Below are 25,187 nucleotides of genomic sequence, written 5' to 3'. Positions count from 1 at the left end.
ATCCATGCCACATTCAGGTTGGTCTTCCTTCTCTTGCAGTTTTCCAAGATCATTTTGTCTATTAGGAGTTGATCTTTTGTTCCTCTGCTATTGGGGCGGTTTCCTTTCTGCTCAGGTGGAAAGAGATTGTTTTCAACTAGATGCTGTTGTACTGCATCAGCTACCACACCAGTTAGTAATTTGAAAGTTGTTGGTAAGCAGGTAATTGGCCTGTAGTTACCTGGTGTTGCCCCTTTTGCTGGATTTTTCATTATTAGGTAGGTTTTCCCAGTTGTTAGCCACTTTTCAATTTCTCCTCCTTGTAGTATATTGTTGAACTGCTTGGCAATGAGTGGGTGTATAACAGTTAGATGTTTCAACCAAAACCCATGCATGTTCATCTTCATCTTCACTGGTGCTGACCAATTTTTTGATTTTCTTTGCTCTTTTTTCTACCATTTTTGTTGTTATTACTAGTTCTTTCATTTCAACTTCTGTTTTATTTGCATCCACCTCTTTTAACCAAGCCGCATCCTTGTTGTATTTCTTTGGGTTATCCCATATCTGCTTCCAGAACTGCACTGTTTTCTTCCTTGTCAGGTACTGACTGATTCCTTGCAGTTTCTCCATTGATGGATTGGTAGAAACGTTTCTGATTGGATTGAAATTGGAGGTTCTGCCTATAGTTTGCAATTCGAGCTTCATATCTACTGATTTTCCTGGCTATAGCTGTTATTTGTTGCTTTATTATTTCCAGTGCTTCCTTGATCTTCCTTGTTTCTAAGTGGTATTTCTTGATTAGGTATTCTTTGGTCTTCTTGTTCTTCAGCTTCTTTTCTTTCATCTGTTCTAGCTTGCTTGCATGTGATCTTAACTTGCTGATCTTATTTTCTAGTCTAACCTTCCATTTTTCTGGTGCACTGTTTGTTTGTTTTTCTTCTTTGTTGATTTTGCATCCCAGGTATTCAGTTATAACTGCAGCTGTGCTGTACATTAGTTGGTTTGTTTCTTGCAGTGAATTGGTGCTTATACTTGCTATTGCAGTATTTGCATCTTTTAATGCTTGTGCTAGCTGTTTCTTTGGAACAAGCTTCAATGCAGGCAGCCTTATTCTGTTGTTTTTGTGCTGTTCTAGATGCTCAGTTATTCTTTGTTTCAATTCTTTTATTTCTTTAGTTAGAGGGTTTTGTTCTTCCTGAGGAAGAGGTGCCTGGTTTCCAAATGAGAACAGTTGTATATCTCTACTGGATTCTTTCACTGCAAACTCCCCCTGGTTTGCCTCTATATTCTGAATTACTTCTGGTAAGGCTTTGATTTCTTTGCCCTGGGTAAACCTCTTGCAGTTCGTCCAATTCTGTTTCTGTAAATACTTTATTTCGTATTATAAATCGGCGTTGATCTGCTAGTCTCTGTTCTGTTATTTCTGATTCTGGATGTTGTTCTTTCCAGAACTGGTGCATTCGTTTTAGATATCCTCGTCTTGTTGGACTTGATCTGTAGTAACAGATCATTATTTCTTTGTTTTCCATCACTGTGTATCTGCGACGGGTAAACACCTTTTCTTCCAGTAGTTCTGCAGCTGCTGGCCCTGGTTGCTCAGCCAACAGTCCTGAGTCCTGTAACCCATTTTTCACCAGATATCCAGGAACTCCAATATCTAGTGCGGACCTTGTTAACCCGGGCGACGTCCGAGCCGGTATGGCATTCTGAAATTTACGTCTCACCATATTTTGTATGGGAGAGACACTCTTTGTCTGACTCCTCTGATGAGACCTGTCCAGTATGGTTGAACCTCTGGCATAGCTCTCATCTTCCTCAGAGTACACAAGCCCCACAACCACGTCAAGGTAGTGCCTCACTGGGGGATTATTATTATTATTATGGATCATCGCACAGTCAGCCAGATGTTCAGACTGGATTTGGCATTTTGTCTACTTATCTAGTCCTTATCCAGGATCTGGGATAGGCAGATGTGGATGTTTGATGGTATTACAGATATCGTCGCAGGATGGAAGCAGTTCCTAGTAAGGCCGCCTTTTGCAATTGACTAATAGCGAATTTGTCAAGGCCAATGGTGTTCAAGTGGTGCTCCAATTGTTTTGGGATTGCACCCAAGGCACCTATTACTATTGGTACTACCCTTGCTTGCCTTTGCCAGTCTTTCTATTTTTATTTGTAAGTCTTTGTATTTTGTTATCTTCTCCAGTTCTTTCTCGTCTATTCTGCTGTCTCCAGGCACTGCCACGGCCACTATCCAGACTTTTTTGTCTTTCTTATCGACAATTGTTAAGTCCAGGGTATTATGTTGCAGGTGCTTGTCTATTTGAATTCTGAAGTCCCAGAGCAGTTTAATTTTATCAATTATTATTATTATTATTATTATGGATCATCGCACAGTGAGCCAGATGTTCAGACTGGATTTGGCATTTTGTCTACCTATCGAGTCCTTACCCAGGACCTGGGATAGGCAGATGTGGATGTTTGATGGTATTACAGATATCGTCGCAGGAGGGAAGCAGTTCCTAATAAGGCCGCCTTTTGCAATTGACTAATAGCGAATTTGTCAATGCCAATGGTGTTCACGTGGTGCTCCAGTTGTTTTGGGATTGCACCCAAGGAGCCTATGACTATTGGTACTACCCTTGCTTGCTTTTGCCACAGTCTTTCTATTTCTATTTGTAGGTCTTTGTATTTTGTTATCTTCTCCATTATATTATTATTATTATTATTATTATTATTATTATTATTATTATTATTATTATTATTGTTATATGCTTAGCCTGTTTAAATATATTTTGAAAATTCTATTTCTTTTTATGTTTTTGTTTTATTATTGGGGTTTTATTTTAAATTTACATTTTATCCCCTCTTCCCTCTCAAGGATTCTCTGATTCTATCACAGTTGCTAAGGACAGGAAGACCAGCAGCTTGCTCAAGTCAGAAAAGCATTCCAAAACTGTATCAAACACAGGTATATCTCCCCCCCCCCCAAAAAAAACCTCACATGTAATTCTTTAATCCATACACCTCTCCTTTTAATGACTATTTTCCACCCACCTTTCCTGTTTCTCCTTTTCTCTCAGCAACACTTATACGTACATGTTTAGTATAATACATGAATATACATTTATGTGCATTTTCTATGTTGTGTATAGACTACATACAGTGCATACAGTATAGCATAGATTTTTGTAGGGAGGAAAAGCACTTCATTAATAGAATGACATACCGTGATTGGAAACCAAATTCATTATGTTCCTCTTCAACACCACTGCTATCACTCTGCTCTTCAGGTTCCTGTTCCTCTTTGCCTGGAAGTGTCTCCCAGCTTTCATCACTGGAGGACTGATCTTTCACAGTCACAGAAAAATATGAAGGCACGGATGCAGACCATTCACCATCACTGCATTCTGAGCTGCAATTTGAGAGAGTCCAGTTGCACTTAAAGATTGATAGAGTTAATATTTGCCATGATTCAATCAAGCTAACCATAAAATGGAGAAGTTTAGTTTCCCTTTTGGATATGAACATGCTCAAGTTTGGATGACTCTGTCCATAAGAGTAGGAGATAATTTCCTACTAAAATCATACTACAAAAAAGAAATCCCTTACAAATTTTCCCAGGAGAGTCCAAACAGAAAAAGTTACTGCTTCTTTCAACCTGAAATCCTAATCTTACATCCTATTAAAAAATAGAATAAAATATCTATAATCTGATGGGAATGTTCTGAGAAAGGAACACCAAGAAAATTAAGATCTATTTTATTAAAAAATCTCCTCTCTGATACTAGACTTTAGATTCCTCTGCAGCATCAGATTAGAACTGACATAATGCAAAGAAAAATAATACTTTACTTTAAGCTCATTTCTGATATGAAAATGTATATTTAATAATATAGGACTGGCAATAAACATCTAATAAACATGTTGAGAACATGATGAAACAATGTTCTGGACATTCATATATTGTTCTCTTTTTCTTCTTACACACACCTAAATTTTAAACAAAAATTGTAAATAAATAAACAATGAATGAATGGGCAGTTGGTAGCTTTCTAGAATCAAAGTTGCTAAACATAATTTGCTCCTACAAATATCAAGATTATCAACCATATCACAAGGAGCTAGATACAGAACAGAAATTCCTGAAGGAATGGATGGAAACTAATCAAAGAGAGAAGCAACCTAGAACTAAGGAGAAATTTCCTGACAGTTAGAACAATTAATCAGTGGAACAACCTGCCTCCAGAAGTTGTAAATGCTCCAACACTGGAAGTTTTTAAGAAGACTTAACAACCATTTGTCTGAAATGGCATGAGCAGGGGGTTGGACTAGAAGACCTCAAAGGTCCCTTCCAACTCTATTATTGTTACTGAGTATTTTAAAGCTTTTAATTTTATATATAAATTATGGTCTTTGTACTATTTTACATTCTCAACATTGCAGTCTCAGTTCTGAACTATTTGCTAACAGGAAACTACTCTAAAATTCCAACACTTTCTAACTACATTTAAAATCCAAAGCCTTTTCCTAATGATATTGGACAGCAATGTCTGTAAGCACTAAGGGAATTATTAACAGCAGACTTGAAATGCTGCCAGTTTTAAGATGTATTATGAATACTTCCATTATTTTCTATTTTTCTTAATTGTTAAATAATATCACAAAGTAGATTTAATATACAAAATAAAAGATATAAATCTAATGTGATAATAATATGAATAGAAAAATAGCATTGATCTTCATGAAAGTTTGTTTTAAAAAACTTGAAAATTTCATTTTCATTCAAATCTAGGCAATATTTTTTTACTGTAAAATACTTTTACTTTCTAAAATTATGAAACCAAAGCCTTCCCATTTAAATACAACAATAGTAGACACAATTTCAGAATATTTTTGTTTGTATTCCAAATCTACTATCCCCTTACTTTAGGTATATACAAAAAATCTAAATCAGTTTGAAACTTCCAAAAATCCACAGCCTCCATCTTAGGCTTCCAAAATTTTCTTTGTTTTCTTTATTTGAAGGTATGTTTCATCTTCAAGAGACTCCAACTGTACACATTGGGGTATTCCTAACCCACCTGGGAAAAAGGTTGGAGTAATGTAATCTTAGGTTAATATATATATTTGGGAAGCCAGGTTCAAGGTACAAAGCAAACTGAGCATTTCCTCAGTAGTTGGGTGTTTGCTAGGGAGGTGAACAGGTCTACAATCGGTGTGCCAAACCTGTCTGAGATCTCCCTGAAGAGGTCCAAGTGTAGACGCCATTCTGAGTGGTCCACTGTCGACCTGCTCAGGAAGTCTGCCTCTCTGTTCGCCTCCCCTGAGATGTGGTCAGCTCTGATGGAGGCAAGGTTGGTCTCTGCTCAGAAGCCCAACAATTGGGCCTCAGACATGAGGGTCCAGGATCGGGTACCCCCGCCGGTTCACATGGGCCTTTGCCGCCACATTGTCTGTGGAGGACCAGCACGTGATGCCTCGCAACCCTGTTGCGGAAGTGACAGAAGGTCAGGTGCATAGCCCTGAGCTCCAACCAGTTGATGTTGTGCCTCAGGTCTGACCGGGACCACCGTCCTTCAGCCCACTGCAACTGAAGGTGTGCTCCCCAACCAAAGAAACTGGCATCAGTCATGATGGTGAGTCGAACGGGCTCTTTGAAGGAGGACCCTCTGGCCATGGCTGGAGAGAGCCACCACTTGAGAGATCACAAGGTTTGAGGAGAGACCCTTACCCTTCGGCTGCTGGAGCTGGTGCCCAGCCTTTGGAAAGGAAGCAGAAACCACTGGAGGTTCCTGAAATGTAATCTGGCCCAGGGAACAATCACTATGTACAATATCATCTTCCCTAGTAATTGGGAAAGGATGGCCAATGTCATTGTCTGGTCCCTGCATATTTTGAGGACCAACTCCCGAATACTGTCCCGACGTTCCTGGGACAGATAAACCCGGCATCCTACCTTGTCTATGATGGCCCCTAGGTGTAATAGCCTGGTCGCGGGAACTGTCTGGCTCTTTTGAAAGTTTACTGAGAATCCGTGGTCCTGGAGGACTTTTATCACCAGCCTGAAGTCTGACTAGGCAGCTGGGATCGACGACTGGATTAGAATGTCATCCAGGTAGCATTGGACACGGACCGGCACCACTCTCAGGTGAGCGGCAAGTACCGCCAGGATCTTGATAAACACTCTCGGAAAGGAAGACAGGCCGAATGGGAGTGCCCTGTATTGATAATGGTGACCCATATAATTAAACCTTAGAAACCAGCGGTGGTTGAGAGAGATGGGAATGTGGAGATACGCTTCCGTGAAGTCTATGGACGTCAGGAAGTTTCCCCTTCTCACACTGCCCAAGATGGACTGGAGCGTTTGCATCTTGAATTTTCGATATGCAAGATGGTAATTCAGACCTTTGAGGTGTAAGATTGCTCTCCATCCTCCCGAGGCCTTGGGGACCACAAAGAGGATGGAGTGGAATCCCCGACCCCTTTGACCTGCCGGCATCGGTTCTATGGCCCTTATGTCCAGGAGGTGACGAACGGCCTCTTGCATGCGTCCCCTTTGTGGGATTTCTTGATTGAGGGCAAGAAATGAAACATCCCGGTGGACTGGAATTGAATTCCAGGGACAGGCTGTGATGGTGTTCAGGACCCAGGCGTCTATGGTGGTGACCTCCCACTGGTGAGCAAAGAGGAACAACCTGCCCCCTATGGGAGGACCGTCCGAGAGTCGCTTAGACCGTCGGAATGGACGTCCCCCCGAAAGGGCCGTTTGCCCTGGAACTGATGCCTGGGCCTAGAACCCGACCTGTCAGCCGGGCGGTCCTGCCTGGCTGTGAAGGGGCAGGGGGTTGTGCATAGCTGGGACTAGCTCCTGACCAAAAGGACTGCCTGCAGGCGTAAAGCTTGGCCCATCTGTTGGCCTGTCTGGTGAGATGGGTAAGTACCTCCGTTAGTCCTTGTTCTCGGTCAGGTACGGGGCTAAGGCTTCCCCGAATAGTTTACCACCCTGGTACAGGGCCGCTGCCAGGCGCCATTTGGACTTAGCGTCAGCATGCCAGTGCTTTAGCCAGAGCATGCGACGTACCATGACGTTGGATGCCATGCCCCTGGAAGAAAACCTGACAGCATGTAGAGTCGCATCGGAAGCATATTCCATTGCTGCCACTAGCTTGCTCAGGTCCTGATGTGTACGAACATCCTCCGAGGGAATCCTGGCTTGGAGCTGACGGAGCCAAAGGAGAGAGGACCTGGTAAAAAAGGATGCTGAAGTGGCAGCCCTGATAGCCCACGCCGCTGCCTGGTGGGTCCTGCAGAATGTTAGCTCCCATCTCCGATCTTCTGTCTTTAGTGCCTCAGATATATCTCCTGAGATTGTGGTGGAGGACAGGAGAGAGACTAAAGGCTCATCCACCATAGGCACTTCTAGCGCATCTGCCAAATCTGGAGCAACGCTGAAGAGTTTTTTATCATTTCTACTAGGGAGAGGAAAAGTGCTAGAGGTGACCCACTGTTTCCGGACCGCATTGAGAAATAGGGGCAGACAAAATACGTGGTGTTGTATTACTACCGGTTCGGTGAAGACAGGGTCCGCGTCTGAGTCGGGTGCAGTTGTTGCTGCTGGAGTAGCACGATCAGGGCCAATGTGTGCCATAGAACTGGCCTTACAAAGCAAGGGCAGAAAAAGAGAGGGATTAAAAAGCCTGCCAAATGTTGGCGGGTCCGGGGGAGAATTCTCCTCCTTCGACCATGGGGCATCTAACTCTTGATCATATTCTGGAGGGGATGAGGCCCTGCTGTATAAAGATTGGGACTGGGAGGGAGGCCCGTGATATCCCGGAGTTGCCGACTGGGGGATTGGAAGGGAAATCACTGAATTGGCCCTGGGCACATGCGATGACCTGGCCATGAGAGCCCGATCCACCACCTGAGCAATTAAAGCTGGAAGGCAATCCTCAGGGGGGAAGGTGTCAGACTCAGCTATCCTGAGTCCCATAGCCGTGGGGGTGAAGGTTGCCTCTGGAACCCGGCGTTGGACCCGTGGTACAGGTAGTGATTGAAGGGTGTGGATGTTCTGATCTGGTCCAGGCGGAGCGGGAGAAGCGAGAAGTGCCCCTGGTGACCAGACCCCCTGGGCAGAGGTAGAGGGACCCAGTGGTAAATCAAAGAAAAGAGCCTCAGCTTGTTCAGCCTCAGCCCTGGCCTGCTTTTGTGCTTTTGGCCTGCTTTTGTGCTTTTCTCCATAGTCTGGTGTCTCCTGCTGGCCTGTTTCTCTGCCAATTTGGAGGTCTTCCTCCTAGAGATAGCCTTGGCCTTGTCCAAGATCCTATCTGCGGCCTCCTGGTTGGAGGACCTGTGCCGTTTCCGGCCCAAGAAAGGAGGTAAGGTGTCCTTAGTCTGGGAGGCTGTGCTGTCCTTCATCCTGGTGAAGGTAAACTCAGGTGCACGGAAGGATACCCCTGGCAGTGGATCGATTGGCGAGTAAAAGTTAAGGGCAAGGGATGATAATGATCGCCCTGCCCCCCTGGTCACCAGACTGGTGGTACTCCCGATGACCGGTCGGGTCTACGGCTGTGGCAAAGTCACCGAGGTGATGACAGCCAGCCTGCTCGTAGGATGCATGGTGTTACCAGGCCAGCAAGGTGATAACTGGCAACACGCTTTGTGCGGCAGGCAGATCTGTGGAGGTGACCAAAATTCCTTGTGTGGTAACCACAGTCCGATGCACAGCCCGCCAGGTGGTGACCAGGTAGGGAGATACTAGATCGGGGCCTAAATTGGGCCCAATGGACTATGTGCTCCAGAAAAAGGAAAAAATAAAAAGGAAGAAGTGTATGTGACACCCCTATGAAGGGACCCCAAAAACCTTTGGGGAAACCCTTTTGAGAACCCTAGGGAGCCACTGAATACACAGGCCTACGGGCCAGTGAAAACGAGCATAAAGGCCGTTCAAAATGGCGGCTGCGGCCTGGTCTATTTCCTCTGCGCTGAATGGAGAAAGGCTGTATTAAGCCAATGCTGAGAAGAAGGGAGCTGGCCCACGCCACTATGCGAGGAGTCTGGAGGGAACAGGGTGGCTGGGAACAGTAGAAAGGAGGATCCCCTTCCCCATCGGTAGCCACATGGTCTGCAAAGAAACATTGGTAGCCACATGGTCTGCAAAATGGCGGCCGCATCAAACAGTAAGAATCCCCCGAGCGACTGTCGGAGAGGAGGGTAAAACCGACCCGCACGCCTACCTAAATAGCCATTCCGGTGACGCAAGCAAGCAACCACCCCGTTGTTGGTCGCCGAGTCCAAAAGAGAGAATCAGGTCTTGATACGAAGGAGAAAAGAATCGGGCCCGCACGTGAGTGCAAAATGCCTGATTCAGCCGCCGCGCCGCCATCGAAGCTGCGGCTGCAAGCTCTGACAAAGGGAGACCTGATGAGGAGCGGAGGAAGGGAATCGCTACAGCATTGAGCCCTGTGCTGCCTGAGGGAAGGAAGGGAGAACAGAAGCCTCCGTTCTGCCTGGGTCTAGAGGGAATTCAGGTGTTTAGCAGTCAAGCTGAAGCAGCGCTGATCCCAGCGCTGCTCAGGAGACAGTGATAATATGGAAAATCCACCAATGGGACTCGATATACCTGCCTGTGAGCCAAACATGCACATCTGCCCTGGGCAAAGATCAAGTTGAGATTGGGACACCCTAGTTCAGGACAGGTGTAGCAGGTTTGGTTGACTTGATCTGATTGGGCAGAAAGACAGAGTAAACCCATTGGTGGATTCTCCATCTCCTGTGCTGGAGAACTACTATCCCCTTACTTTAGGTATATACAAAAAATCTAAATCAGTTTGAGACTTCCAAAAATCCGCAGCCTCCATCTTAGGCTTCCAAAATTGTCTTTGTTTTCTTTATTTGAAGGTATGTTTCATCTTCAAGACACTCCAACTGTACACATTGCGGTATTCCTAACCCATCCGGGAAAAAGGTTGGAGTAATGTAATCTTAGGTTAATATATATATATATATATATATATATATATATATATATATATATATATATAGGTCTTTGGTTGTTCGGGTTTTCTCCCGCGTAAAATTGGAAGTGTCTTGGCGACGTTTCGACGAAGTCCCATTCGTCATCTTCAGGCTGGTGTTTTCAGCTTCGTGCTTCGAGCAGCAATGTGTGCTCTTAGCTGTTTCTTCCTTTTAACTGCCAGTGGGGGTATGAACTGATTGGGTGGGAGCTTGGCTGTGTTCTGATTGGGTGGAGGTGTGTTCTGATTGGTTAGGGGCTTGGCTGTGCTCTGATTGGCTGGGGGGTTGGCTGTGCTGATTGGCTGGGGGGGTTGGCTGTGCTCTGATTGGCTGGGGGCGTGTTCTGTTTGGTTGTGCTCAGGTTAGTCTGAGTTGCAGGGGGTTTTAAGATTTTGGGCTGCCTTGCTATTTTTTGGCTTCGCGTTCGTGGTAATGCTTCATCTTCATGGAGCGTGTCAATTTGCTTCATGTATGGATTGGAGGGGTTTAAAGTGGCTAATGATGCAGCTGTGGTCTGGCTTCTGGTCGTGCCTCATCATCGGTGTGGCTTTGGGTTTGCTTTTTGCGTGGATGTGTGGTGGTGACATCCTGTGTGGTTTTTGTGAGTGTGGGTCTGGTATCATTTTTTGTGTTAGGGAGTCGTTTGTCAATAAGGGCGGGTTTCCAAATGGCTGGTAGGCAGGAGGTATCATCTTGCTTGTTCATGCTGTGTGGGCGTTTTTCTATCTCGATGGCTTCTCTGATTATTCTGTTATTAAAATGTTCACTTTTGGCAATGGTTCTGGTATTTTTAAAGTCAATTTCATGTCCTGTGGCTTTAAGGTGTTGGACCAGGGAAGATGTTGGTTCCTCTTTTTTGACTGAGTTCTTATGTTCTTCAATGCGTGCACTTATTCTTCTGTTGGTTTGTCCGATGTATGTGGTGGGACAAGTGGTGCATGGGATTTCGTATACTCCTTGATTTTCTAATTCAATTTTATCTTTGGGGTTTCTAAGGATGGTGGATATTATTCTGTGGGTAATTTTACGCGGGAGAAAACCCGAACAACCAAAGACCTACATAAAACACCCACGAAAACCTCAGAAAACATTATATATATTTGGGAAGCCAGGTTCAAGGTACAAAGCAAACTGAGCATTTCTCAGTTCTTCAACACAGATTTAAAGGAGGAACATTTCTGACAGATCATATTTAACAGAGATATAGTGAAAAATAATGAAATGCATTTAAATATTCAGGAAAATATTGCTAAGCTCTTAACTATTTCATTCACCGGAAAAAATCCTCCCAATTTATCAGGAAATATTGTAATCCTTTAATAGTGATTATCTAAGATGAACCTTCCCTACAACTTAAGTTTCAGAAGTAGTTTTGGCAGATGGAATCTTTTAGTTTGAACATATTAGTGCCACTGTAACCATATGTGAACAGGTTGTACAGTTCTGTATAATCTTCAGCTTAATCAAACCTAAGAAATGCATTAACACTGCATTTGTGCAGTTCAAAACAAATAGAACACAATAGAAAGTCTTGAAGCATATAACTAATTAAATGAAGGGGTGGTAATTATTTACCTTGTACTTGTTCTGGAGGGTTTCCCAACCCTTTGGACCAACTTTTGAAGGTCTGAGAATTTGATTGTATGAAATCGGATATTACCTATGCATTTAATCATGTCTCATACTTTTCAGTTCTTCGTTGCTCTGTATTTTTAAACTAATGACAGACACAGTACTGCACAATGGGCAACTTTCTATCAGATGCCAATAATATCTTATAAAATTTTTAATACTCTTAGGATGTGTAGACAGTACTACTGAAGAAAAAATTAAGTATATTTACGCTACAGTATTTCATTGTTAATGTTTGATTCAGAGATCATTGAGAATTTTTATGTAACAGTCATTTTCTTACTTGTTCCCTAAAAAATCACTTCAAAAGACTAATGGATTGGCTATAAACTTAAACACTAGTCACATTGGCTTGGACAGGGACATAAGATTGTAGGGAGTTTGGTGGGATTCTTCTGAGCACATTTGCGTGTTTTTCTATTCTGGTAAGATGATTTGGGATCCAAGCAATGTTGTTATAGAAGTCACCAAAGTATTCTTCTTGGTAGAATAAATTTACTTCCAAAAGCAAAAGTACGGCAAACCACATTTTTGTATAGTTTCTCAAAACATTTATTTGCTTGTTTATTGATAGAGAAAATTAAATGAATACATTTAGCTGAAACTAAATGGATTGTGTTATTTAAATGTACATTGCCTGATCCACCTACCTGTTAAGTACAACAGACATCTGGAAGAAATACTAAGTAGCACTGTGATATCTGAAAAGGAATTTTAACACTGCAGTGTTGAGGATTTGGGGGGGGGGGTCATTTTACTATGCATATTAACCAAAAATATTCAAATATCTGGAAAATGTAAAATTAAACTTCTTAAAAAACTTACCTGTCATCTTCATCTTTGTTGGAACTAGATAGTTTTCTACCACAATCTTCAAATTCATCCCAAAAAGCATTATCATCTATTTTATTTTTTTCTTGAAGACTTGTATTTTGTTTCCTTGGTTCATTTTTTATTTTATTTTCAGCCAATCCATACTCTTTGGGGTCAAAAACCATATTAGATTTTTTTTCTTTATTATGCTTTGAGATAATTTCAGCATTGTATTGCTGGTCATCTACATTATCATTCCACATTTTAGTATTTCTCTTTTCTTCCTCTTCATTAATTACAGACTGTTTTTTATCAATCTCACTAATAGGATTCTGTTTTCTAACTTTGGGTCTTACTACCAATTCAGCTGAATTCTCTTGGTCCACCTTCATGCTTGTAGTACTCAGTGCATTACAAATTCCTACATGTGTCCTAATTGTAGGCTCAGCTGTACTACTGTTTTTCTGTTCTAAATCATAAGTAGAAACAAGTTTACTTTTTGCTAAAGTTTCTTCATTAGATATTTTCAAAAGTGACTTATTTTGATAAACAGTATCTGATTCTATGCTAGAAAGTCTCCTAAAAGGCACTAATCTAAGATCTTCGAAACTTTTATTTATGGTATTATAACTGAAACTAGGCAGGTGTGACTGCAAATCACTGAAGGAGTCCATATCTTTTTCTAACTTGGAAAGCATATTGTCCAGTTTTTCTTGAAATAGTCCTGTTTCTTCTTTAGCTAATGAGATAGCACTTTGGAAACCGTCTTCCTCTCCATCACTGCTGTCTGGTTCATAAGAGTCAATGTTTACAAAGGCAATTCCATTCTGGCCATGAAGATTGTTACACTCTTCAGAAGTAGACTCCACATTGTCATTAGAATTCTCATTGTTGGCAACATTTTGGAGATCACACAAACTGTAGCATGTTGGAGAAAACATTGAAGTATCTGTGCTGATAGCTTGGCTAGAATCAGCTTCACAAACAGGTTCTTCTGATCCAACATTTGGTAATAATGATGGAGAACATACTTGGACATGTGGACTGGAACCTTTATATAGAATTATAAAAAAGATACATTGGAAGGATAAGACCAGTTATTGGATTATATAGTAAAAGAGATATGATAAAATCAGTAATTAAAGATGTATCAATATACAGTAAATCGTTTAGAAAAAGTGGTTAGGAACACTAGGTATCAAAATAACTAAGGTATTTCTCATTTTCAGAAGAAAATCTATTTGTAATAATTTGTAATTCTACCTCACCTTTCAATACTATACCAATAAAGTTACTAATATGACATTTATTAGCATGATTCCAATAGAAAAATAATTTTAAAAACTTTGGGTTTGTTGTGAATAATCAAACACATTGATGGATACAGCTCCACTGTTCCCATTAGACATATAGCAAAAGTTACTAACTAAATCAGGAATCTTCCCTCCATTTTGTTCAGGGATACATAAAAACAGGAATGTTCAGCTTGTTAACTTGCTCAACAAACTATATTAGAATTGTAAAACAAAGATTGACTGTTTTTAGCTTCTTAGGAACAGACGCAGTACTAAAGAAATTAAATAGAGTTGCCTTGAGGCAAGATGGGTGGTAAACAAATCAATAAATAAGGATAAAGGTTCTTTTTTTAAAACCAAAAAGAGGCATAAAGAGCAGATGCTAGCAACAAAACAGCATGCACTGCCATGCTTGATTATTCATAATAAACCAGCATTTTGACTTGTTTCTATGGCTTAAATCAGACTATGTATTTAAACAATTATATAATTAATACTAGCATGCCACATAATACTTCCAAATCATTATACAGTATTAATTTGCTACCTTCATTAAGAATAATCTTGTTCTGAAAATCCTATGCAACTGTCACTAATAAAAAGAAATTATTTTCTTATAGATCAAGAATGGGGTATTTTATCATTAATATTAAACAGAATCACCCCAAATATATAGTATTTCATTTAACATGGCTCAAGTAGTGTCACTACTTTGTGAACAGATGTTTCTTTGACTGATTTAATTTGATTCTAGATTTGCTTCCTCTTTCCCTTCACCAAACTTCCCCTTTAATGTTTCTCATTTAATAAAAAACATTATGATGGAGTTTGAGATATTTAGTTATTGATGTTCACTTATGATTACTATTCTAATGGTACACATATCGTTTATTGTAATTCACATTGTATGTGTTGTGAGTCAATTTTGGTAAAGTAATATTATGTAAATGTGTTAAATAAATACTATGGCATCTTACGTAATATTGCCTCTATGGCTGCAATAGTACAATTGAGGGATATTATTTGGTATAATTTGATTGAAGAAAACCTCTAATAGTTCTTAGAATATTTAAAATACAAGAAGGTTTAGCAAAACCAATTACAGAGATTTGATAGCTGGAACAATATTCAACATAGAAAGAACCAATCATATAATGTTAACAATGTTGAAAGGCAAACTAACATAAACTATTCCAATTAAAGCAAACCTGAAAATAATAATGAATTAGAAATTACAAGTATGGTAGATAATAGCATAACTATAACCCCAAAATATTAAAAGATATTCAAAGATATGATCTTTGAATGTATAATAAAGAAAATGAGCACTGATGACCTACTTTTACCATCTATTTTTATATAAGTCAGGCTGATTTAAAAATAAATAATGCAAACCTGGGGGCAGACTTGGATTACAACATAATAACTATATCTTATTCAAATTAGGTCCTGATATATTATATAGATAAAAAGATCAATATGATATATTCAAATTATATTAAGTTCACAACTTTTATGCAATGTTTGCCCAAAGTAGAAAGTTTTCTCTGAATCAAATAATAATAATTTGTAATTATGTGACACACACACAATAAATTTTCTTTTAGAACACTGTCTAGTTCTAATCCTTCACATTCTTCTGTGTGTTGGTTTGAGTATCTTTCTTGATTCATCAGAGATGGTCTAAAACTGACATAGGCATGTCTTCTTCCATATCTTCTCCCTGTAATAGTTTGATAGCCTCCTGCTGGTTTTGGCCATGTGGGTTTTCCAGCTTCCTGACCCATCACTGCAAGAGAGGGGGAGAGGGGAAAGGAGGAAAAGATAATTCTAAATATAACAGAACACAAGTTTTAATTAATTTAATTTTAGTTTTAATACTAAAAGTTTTTGTAGTATAAATATAAATGCTAACAAGAGTTTCAATTGGTATGAAAGCAAAGAATCAATTAGCACAATATTTTTTTCAATTATTTAGGAACAGTAATACAGGATTCATGTATATCATAATATTGGTGAACTCTCTTGGCACAATATAAAGGAGTTCTAATTTTTAATATTTTAACATATACTTTAAGGTATGCTTTTTTAAAATTTAGGGGAGCTGGAAAGCAGAGTAAGAACTGCCAAATAAATCACTCTTCACCTTTCAAATTCTAACTAATTCTCTTAATACCAAGTAATCTTCCATTATAGAAAGAAGAGAATGACTCAACTAGAGGCTATTGCAATCTCTTCTAGCTTTAGCCATATTAGACTTTATCAAAGCAAAGGGAGAAATGGGGAAGTAGAGAAATTGTGTGCATGCATTTGTGTCTCTTTATAAGTCTAAGGGCTATGGGAAATAAAATGAAGAGACCTGAAAGTTGGGGATGTACCAAGGGAGCAGATATACAAGAGTTCCAAACTAAACTAGATAGGTGAATTATTTTATATAAGCAAAACTGGAAACAAATCCATACCAGGCAGATATTAAGCATAAATTTAGTTTATTTATGTAATTTATCTCTGTCTCAATTAGCAATTGGTTTGCATTATTATAGGAAGATTTTCAATATCATTATAAAACTGAGTTTGGGTAATGCCCATTTTGTTGAAGACTTACAATTTTGTGATACTATACAGTAGACATGTCAAACTTGCTACATCACATGACATCGTGCGACATATCAGAACTTTTTCCCCACTGTCGGCAATGGGGTAGGCACGGTTTCCTCATGATACGTCTGGCCCACGGGCCAGTAGTTTGGCACCCCTGCTATACAGTGACTTAAATATTTTCATAATATATATTAAATAAAATTTTATTGTACAAATCATCTCAGACAAAATATTTAATGAAAGATTCTGCTCATGTTCCTCAAAAGATCAGTTATCTTTTGGGAGGAAAAACCCCTTAATTTCTCAAAATATTCCATATCTATATTTTGGAATAATGGAAAAGAATCTGATAGAATAAATAAATAAAAAAGTTAAAAACTATTTTGTATTCTGAAGCTCAGCAACTGTCTTTATATCTGGAACCTTATTTGTAGATGTATAAACCATTTTCCTTCAGGATTCCAAGAATAACGTACATAGTATTTCCACTGGGGTTTTTTTTTTGTTTTTTTTAGGAATAATCTGGTAAGATATGTTGGGTTGGGAAATAATACTATTCAAGATATCATTGAAACTCTATAACTAGGTATGAATCTGGCCTTCCCTAGCCCTAATTTATTACTATAATCATTATGCCAGTTACTTATCTTTTAGCTTCAATATAATGTCTTCTTAAAACTGGTATTTTGACTGTCACCATTCCCAACATAAAAATATTTTTGCATGCTGTAGGCATTCTGATGGAAAACATTTGTAATAGATGTATAAAACCATTTACAAAATCCAACAAGCCCACTAAAGAAAGTAGAGTTGAAAAGATGAAATATGAGTATGTTTGTCTTGAAAAATTAAATTTACAGATAGATTTCACTTTAAAATATCTGAGCAGCATTATATAAATTATAGTTTAAAACTCAAACTGTATTCCAGTCTTTAGCAGATGCAATAGAACTCTGAGACATAGAGGATGAGGCTAGTTGCCTCTAATCAAAATAAAGCTTCAGAACTTCTTAAATGATCTATCCTTTTAACTGATCTATCTGACATCAGAACTGGAAGAAGCTAACTCTTCTTCAACACTTCAGTAATAGAGATAAATAGTTCTAAAATTAAAAACTTTTATAAAAAATCTTTGTAATGAAATTACTGGAACACAGGAGGATCAACAGAAATAAATAAATGTATTTATTTCAGTATTTAGTATTTCAGTATTTCTGCAAGTTATCATTCTTCAGAATTCATTTTTTTTTTGTGAAGTTATATTTACTCCAAACTGGACTGGCTGTCTATCACATCTGAAGGAAAATTTAGTTCACAATTTTTCTAATTCTTTCACCTTTCTTTATTGTTGAAATGAAAATAAACTCTGTGATATGGAACATTGAGCAGGACACTGAAGACTTCAGTAGGAGTATCTGAATCTTCTCTGCAGGAATTGAAACTAATTTGTTTCAAAGGAAAATAACAGAGATGCAGCTAGCAAACGTATCCAGATACATATTAAAACGAAGTCTAAATAAAATCTTACTCGTTGAATGAAAAAAAAAATAAGCAAATTGTCTTTGACTAGAATTTTAATCTATAATCTAATTTGCATATTTTGTTAATGCAATAAAATGATTTCTTCGTCTATTATTCAATGTATTACATATATTAAATATATATATATTTAACCAAATAAAAATTTGCATACATGACTATTTAGTATAGACCTATGCTGTCTTTATATATTTCTATCAAAAGTAAATCTTACTGATTTCAACTTAGTTAAGTTGAATATAGCTATAAAACACTGCCAACATAAAACCTTGCCAACATCTGCTTAACATGCTTTGATTTCTGTCCACACAATTCACTTTAAATTATAATCAGAGTAGTGAAATATGGTACTACAACTGAAACAAAAATACACTTTGAGTAAGAACATCTAGATCCAATTTGTCCAATAAATGAACAATTTATGGTGTATAAACTGATTTAGATTTAGGTTTAGATAAATTAAACAATTCAAATGCCCAATGTTTATCAAGACACCTGTTTCATGCTCATATTTAATTTGCAGTCATTATCTTTTCTACATCTTGATTCATATCACAGTACCATACCAAATGTGTTCTATGATTACTTACAATCCATTGCATCTCTGAATAAGATTGTTCATACCCTGCAGTTGAAGTGGTTTTCTGAACTTTGATTTAACATTAAACAAAGATAGCCAAGGAATAGAGAAAGAAAGAGTCCTCTCAAGACAAAATATATGTAAGCTCATCATGTATTTTCAATAGTTTTTGCTGCAACATCTGAACTGACCTTTATATGTAAAAATTTGTTGAGTTCCATGTATATTTTCATCAAAAGCCTGATTATTTCAGAATACCTACAATTCAGCAGGGTCCTGTAAGAAAGTACTTCAGTCTGAGCCATATTTTCCCAGTATCTCTCTTTCTGCTATCTGTCTGTCCATCTGATATATCATTTTATTTGTCCATGAAACCTGTATGCCAACCACATGATTTTAATTAGCACCTTTTAAACAAAGTTTAAAAGTATCTATTATTTAAAAAAAGTATCTAAAAGAAATGGTACATTGCAATTAAGCTGTCCATTGCTTTTTATAAGGTTATTGTCTTCTACACAAATCTAAAAAAGATATTGACCATATGGGGAGCCAGAATGGTAAGTGTTTTCACCAGAATATTTCCAGTGATAATAGAATCATCCATATGAAATTCAATTGTTTGGTTTTAAAAAAACAGTTATTGTTCATACATTAATAATATCCATTCTTAAAGAATGCAATAACTTGGGTGGTAAACTGAATTTTTAACAAAGTAGGCAGTTCTACAAGGTAAATGATAAATTCAATTATATTATTTACATGGACAGTCATGTAAAATTAATAAATAAATAATAGTAAATCAACTTTATTGTGATGACAATGGAGTCAGCTCAATATAAATGGTCAATTGAATACTGCACAGGAATATTAAGTATTAATATTAACCCTAACTAATCATCTGTTTCAGATCACGTGAAATTTACCATTAGATATTACTATAAACTATTTAGGTATTCAGATTAGGTAAAATTTGTATTTTTTAAATTAGTAAAATACACTTTAGTCAAGTAAAAAATGTTGACTGCTATTTCTTGTTTCTTCTTATACTGAGAATTGTAAGAGGACCAAAACACTACTAATTATATAGTTTGTGAAATCTAGCCTTTCCAGACCATATAGGGAAACAATCACATATTCCTAGTCAAGCATACATGGGGTTTTCATACTAAGGCATTCAAATATGCTAGCTTTAGAGGTTAGGCTCAGGATTATTCAAAACAGTTGGGCAATAAATACAGCAGCAAACTACATGCTAAGTTAACACACTGTCTTGGATCAGCATAAAAAGAGAGGGCATTTCTTTCTTTTAAAGCAAAGGCCGATCTTGGTGCCATAACACACATCATTAAAGAGAGCTTCAGTTTAGAAAATGTATAGATAGTATATTAAAAAAATGTTCTGGTTAGTTCAGATTTTCTGTGGGCTCTCCCCCTACTGCAAAGCAGACAGGAAGTTTTTTTTTTCCCTGTATGTCCCCATGTCCTTGCCTTCATCTTATCTCCAGTCCATGGGTAAAACGGGCTTATAGTAAATCTTCCTTAGATGTATTTTGATTTCCCTCTTAAGATGGTACCATCCAAAGACATCTTTGAGATGTGTACAGTCTATAATGTTTTGTTATACATCACCTTATAGCAGCAATGAATTGAACCAGAGCCAAGAAAGGCAAGCAAAATTCATACCAGTATATCCTTCTGCTGACTCAAAATTGGGGGAAGGGAGGAAATAGTAATATAACTCTAGTAATATAATACATTTAGGGAGGAAAAATCAAGGATTTAAGTACAGATTAGGCGAGACCTGGCTCAAAAACAGCAACTGTGAGAGGGACCTTCGAGTTCTAGTAGACGATCACTTGACTATGAGCCAGCAGTGTGCAGCAGCAGCCAAAAAAGCTAATACAATCCTGAGTTGTATAAACAGAGGCATAGAATCAAGATCATGCGAGGTATTAGTGCCACTTTATAAAACCCTAATAAGACCACACCTAGAATATTGCAACCAATTTTGGTCACCATATTACAAAAAAGACCTTGGAAAAAATTCAGAGAAGAGCAACTAAAATGATCAAAGGCCTGGAGACTAAAACATATGAAGAACAGTTGCAGGACTTGGGTTTTGGCTAGTCTAAAGAAAAGAAGAAACAGGGGTGACATGATAGCAGTATTCCAGTATTTGAGGGGCTGCCACAAAGAAGAGGGGGTTAAACTATTCTCCAAAGCACCTGAGGGCAAGACAAGAAACAATGGTTGGAGACTTTTCAAAAAGAGAAGCAACCTGGAATTAAGGAGAAACTTCCTAACAGTGAGGACAATTTAACCAGTGGAACAGCTTGACTTCAGAAATCATGGGCGCCCCATCACTGGAGATTTTTAAGAAGAGACTAGACAGTCACTTGTTCTCCTGCTTGAGCAGGGGGCTGGACTAGAAGACTTCCACCTCTATTCTGTCCTGTCCTGTCCTGTCCTAGCCTATGCTTGAAAAATAAGGAATAGCTCTTTTTTGCCAAAAAATATGACAGAATTTTGTTATGTAGTTTCTTAGAGGTTACTTCCCTTGGGTTTGCTAGTTTATAGCATTTGAGCTAGTAAAAGCACACCTTAGCAATTTTTTTTCTAGCAAATGAATAAAAGTCAGCAGACTCTACTTGTTTTCAGCTGATTTGTTAGTGCTTTACTGAAAACATTTGTCCAGTTAAAACTAATTTCCCTCTGCAATCCACTTTTATGTGATTTTTGTAAGCCAGAGATACAATGGCACCCAAAAATGCCCAGTTCTTTAACAATAGCAAAAACAAAATATTTGAAATTATGATGAAATGTATTTTGGAATTAACAGGATTAACTTTTATTTTTTAAAAAATGAGAATGGTTTGGCTCTGATCTCTCTGGTCACAGTGTGCAGAAGCAAATTAATTGTAAATATGCATTTTGCATTGGATACCAGTTGAAAAATGTTGGAGTTTAATTTTTAAAAAGTTACTTAGGAAAGCCTGAAATTTCATCCTCAGATTACATGCAATTCTCACAATGAATGCATCAGAATAGAGGTTTATGTTCTAATTCAGCATTCCCTAATTTACTGATTTACAGATATACTGTGGATACAATCGTAGCATATCAATTGGCTAACAAATTACAATATATATACAGGGTATTTCAAGATTACAGTCTAATTTAATCATTACATCCTACAAATCTTGTATCTGCATAGACTGTTCACCTTAATAGGCCATTGATCAATAGTACACCATATCATTAACTTTGACACGCTCCTATTTTGATAATACCCAGTGCTTATATTCTTAGTACTTACATTCTTTTCTAATCCTCAAGACCACACATGTCAACACAAGGCATGGGGGCCAGATGCGGCCCGCAACATGGTTTCATGTGGCCCGCGAAGCCATCCTGAAAACAGTGAGGGAATGGACACCACTGCTTTGGCCCCGGCCCTGGCCACCTGGGAGCCAATGTACAATTTTGTGGTGGCCATCTATGCTGAAACACATTCAGTTTTAGCTCCACAAGGCCGTCTGGAAACAGCAAGGGACCAGCCCCTGGTGCACTGGCCCCGCCCCCTGGGTGCGCGCTGGGGAGGTGTCACTCTTTGTGAGGAATGAAAAAATGCACCATCGCCTGGAAGTGGCCAGCAAATGGCCCTCGCCTACTTCACATATCCTGCTTGATGGGCTCCGGGGGAGGGGCTTCGGCAGGCTCTTCCAGTGGACCATGCCTTGGCGCTTGCCCTGGTCCCACCCCATTCTGCCAGAGACACTCAGATCTGTCCCACTCCTGCCTAGGCCCCCACAGGCACTCTTGAAGTGAATGATGTAGAGCTGCCCATGCCCACCCAGTAGGCCACACCCACTCCAGCCATACCCACCCAGTAGGCCGTGCCCACCCTGGCCACACCTACCCACTCCCCTGAGGACAACCGCAATACTGATGTGGCCCTCAATGAAATTAAGTTTGACACACCCCTGCTCAAGACCTTAAATACTGGCCTAATCACACTGCAAGCCTGGAAGAACAGACCATATTTGTTTGCCTTATCTGGGAATTAATAGGAATCTGATGAATCTGGTTGACCCAAGTGATTGGATTTGGAATATATATAATGGGTACAGCTTCTATTATAGGCAAGACATAGAATCATCATTTAGGAAGGGGCGTTGGTCTTACCTGAACGCCTTTTCTCAGTACAGAGATGGATAATCCACGGATGGGTTTTCTCTGTCTGCCTGCTCTTGAGACCAAGTAGCCAAAGCTTGACACGCCCCCACTTCCTGTGGAGTCCATTCTTAACGAGGGCGAATTGGCTGATGATTGACGAGGTATTGGCTCTCAGCTCCCTACTAGCGGCCTGCTGGCCTTGGGGTGGGTGTGGATTATCCATCTCCGTACTGAGAAAAGGCGTTCAGGTAAGACCAACGCCCCTTCTCCAGTACAGGAGATGGATAATCCACGGATGGGACGTACCAAAGCCTCACTGTCCCAAGGGGTGGGAAACAGATAAGGCCGGTAGATTGATCTCTGAGACAACTTGCTGGAGGACCCTCCTACCAAAGGAGGCGTCCGCCGATGCAAAGCGGTCTATCTTGTAGTGTCGTATAAACGGGGAAGGCGAGGACCATGTCGCGGCCCTGCAAACTTCCTCGATTGACGCCTGGGTAGCCCATGCCGCCGAAGTTGCAGCGCTTCGGGTGGAATGGGCCGTGAGATGACTTGGGGGCGGCAGGGATGATACATTGTAAGCTTCTGCGATACAGCTTCGGATCCACCTTCCAATGGTGCCCGCGGAAACTTTCCGCCCCAACATGCCCGCTTGGAAGGACACAAATAGGGCCTCCGATTTGCGGAAGGGTTCTGTATGCTTTATATAACGCCGAAAGGCTCTGCGGACGTCCAATGTATGCCACTGCCGCTCCCGGTCATGTGTTGGATTTGGACAGAAGTTTGGGAGAATTACTTCCTGTGTCCTGTGAAAGAGTGAATTCACCTTCGGTATGAAGGCAGGATCTAACCTAAGGACCACCCTGTCCTTGTGGAAAATGCATAGGTCGTTTCTGACTGACAGTGCGGCCAGTTCCGAAATTCGTCTGGCCGATGTGATGGCAATCAGGAACGCCACCTTTAGCGACAGGTGTCGCAAGGAAACGGTCGCCAATGGTTCAAATGGTGACCGAGTGAGTGCGTGAAGGACTCGCGGTAGTTCCCAGGACGGGTACCTGTGAATTACTGGAGGTCTGGTGTTATAGGCGCCCTTGATAAAGGCGCGGATCCTGGGGTGGTGAGCTAAGGGAACCGAATCCGTGCAGGTGAGGAGGGTGGACAAGGCCGCCACTTGCCTGCGGATGGTCGCGGGGGCGAGGCCTCTGTCTAGTCCCTCCAAGAGGTAATCTACTATCTGAGGGATGTAGAGTTTGTGTAAGTCAAACTGCCGTTCCCTGCACCAAAGGCAAAAATTTTTCCAAGTGGAGTCATAAATGCGGTTTGTTGCCGGACGGCGTGAAGCTTGAATTATGGTAATGGCCCCGGGAGAGAATAGTTCCTGTGCCATTATCTGGCGCTCAAGTGCCAGGCGGTCAGTTGTAACCATTGGGGTTCCGGGTGACTGATGGTTCCCTGGTGTAGGGACACTTGATGAGGGGGAATGTTCCATGGGGGCGACTGAGACAGGTTCATCAGGTCGGCGAACCACGGTCTCTGTGGCCAATATGGTGCTACTAGGATCACTTCTGCCCGCTCCTGAATCAGCTTTCGGATGACCGCCGGTATGAGTGGTAGTGGGGGAAAGGCATAAAGCAGACCCTGAGGCCACTGAGTTCTCAGAGCGTCCGTCCCCTCTGCTCGCGGGTTGAAGTAACGAGAGTAAAATCTGGGGAGCTGGGCATTGTCTGATGATGCGAACAGATCGAGGATCGGGTACCCGAACTTGCGGGAGATGTCTAGGAACAAGTTCGGGTGTAGCCCCCACTCCGAAGGGTCCACTGTGGTGCGGCTTAGGAAGTCCGCTTGCTGGTTGTTGACCCCCGATATGTGTTCCGCTTTTAGTGACTTCAGATTGGGCTCTACCCAGCTGAATAGGAGTCGTGACTCTGTCATCAGGGTTTTTGATCTGGTCCCCCCCTGCCGATTGATGTGCGCCTTGGCTGCTACGTTGTCTGTTAGGACTAGAACGTGGTGGCCTCTGATTCTGTCTTTGAATTGTTGCAAGGCTAGGTGGATAGCCCTGAGTTCTAGCCAGTTGATGTTGTTTCTCAGATCCGTGGCGGACCAACGTCCCTGTACAAACTGGGAGTCCAGATGGGCTCCCCAACCATACCGACTGACGTCTGTAGTGATGGTAACTCTGACTGGTTCCTTGAAGGGTGACCCCTTGGTCACGGCCCGAGAGCACCACCAGCGTAGCGCCCTGCGGATTTGTGCCGTGACCCTGACTAGGTGGTTGGATGCGCTGGTGTTCTGCCGTTGGTAAGGGAGCAGAAACCACTGTAGTTCCCGTAGGTGGAGCCTGGCCCAGGGTACAATGGCTATGGCCGATACCATCTTGCCCAATAATTGGGAAAGTGTTAGTATCGGAACTGAACGTTGCCTGTGAACCCAGCGAGCCAGTTCCCTGATGCCGGCCACCCGGTCTTGGGAGAGATAGACCATACAGTTGGTTGTGTCTATCATGGCCCCCAGATGCAGCAGCCTGGACGAGGGAACTGTCTGGCTCTTCTGAAA

The 25,187-nt window shown here is 40.5% G+C and overlaps 1 protein-coding gene across 10 annotated transcripts in view; it reads right to left on the bottom strand.

Moving 5' to 3' along the window:
* PJA2 (praja ring finger ubiquitin ligase 2) overlaps positions 1–25,187 on the bottom strand; it is a 75,009-nt gene that overhangs the window by 39,961 nt on the left and 9,861 nt on the right. For 3 of the 10 annotated variants that reach the window (XM_039338395.1, XM_039338386.1, XM_039338388.1), the window contains exons 2-5: positions 18,719–18,831; positions 15,325–15,525; positions 12,454–13,492; positions 3,209–3,394 (exon numbers count right to left, since the gene is read on the bottom strand). In XM_039338395.1, the coding sequence (XP_039194329.1) occupies positions 3,209–3,394; positions 12,454–13,492; positions 15,325–15,525; positions 18,719–18,761 (1,469 nt within the window). In that variant the 5' untranslated portion in view covers positions 18,762–18,831. Of the gene's footprint in view, positions 1–3,208; positions 3,395–12,453; positions 13,493–15,324; positions 15,526–18,647; positions 18,832–25,187 lie in introns of those variants that run through there. The other 7 variants (XM_039338392.1, XM_039338389.1, XM_039338394.1 and 4 more) reach the window with 6 other exon arrangements.

Source organism: Crotalus tigris, unplaced genomic scaffold (assembly GCF_016545835.1).
Source record: "Crotalus tigris isolate CLP2741 ecotype Arizona unplaced genomic scaffold, ASM1654583v1 scf7180000017700.2314712, whole genome shotgun sequence".
In the NCBI taxonomy this organism is placed as follows: Eukaryota; Metazoa; Chordata; class Lepidosauria; order Squamata; family Viperidae; genus Crotalus; species Crotalus tigris.
The sequence above is the reverse complement of the archived record's forward strand: the minus strand, read 5'-3'. Positions and strand labels throughout refer to the sequence as shown.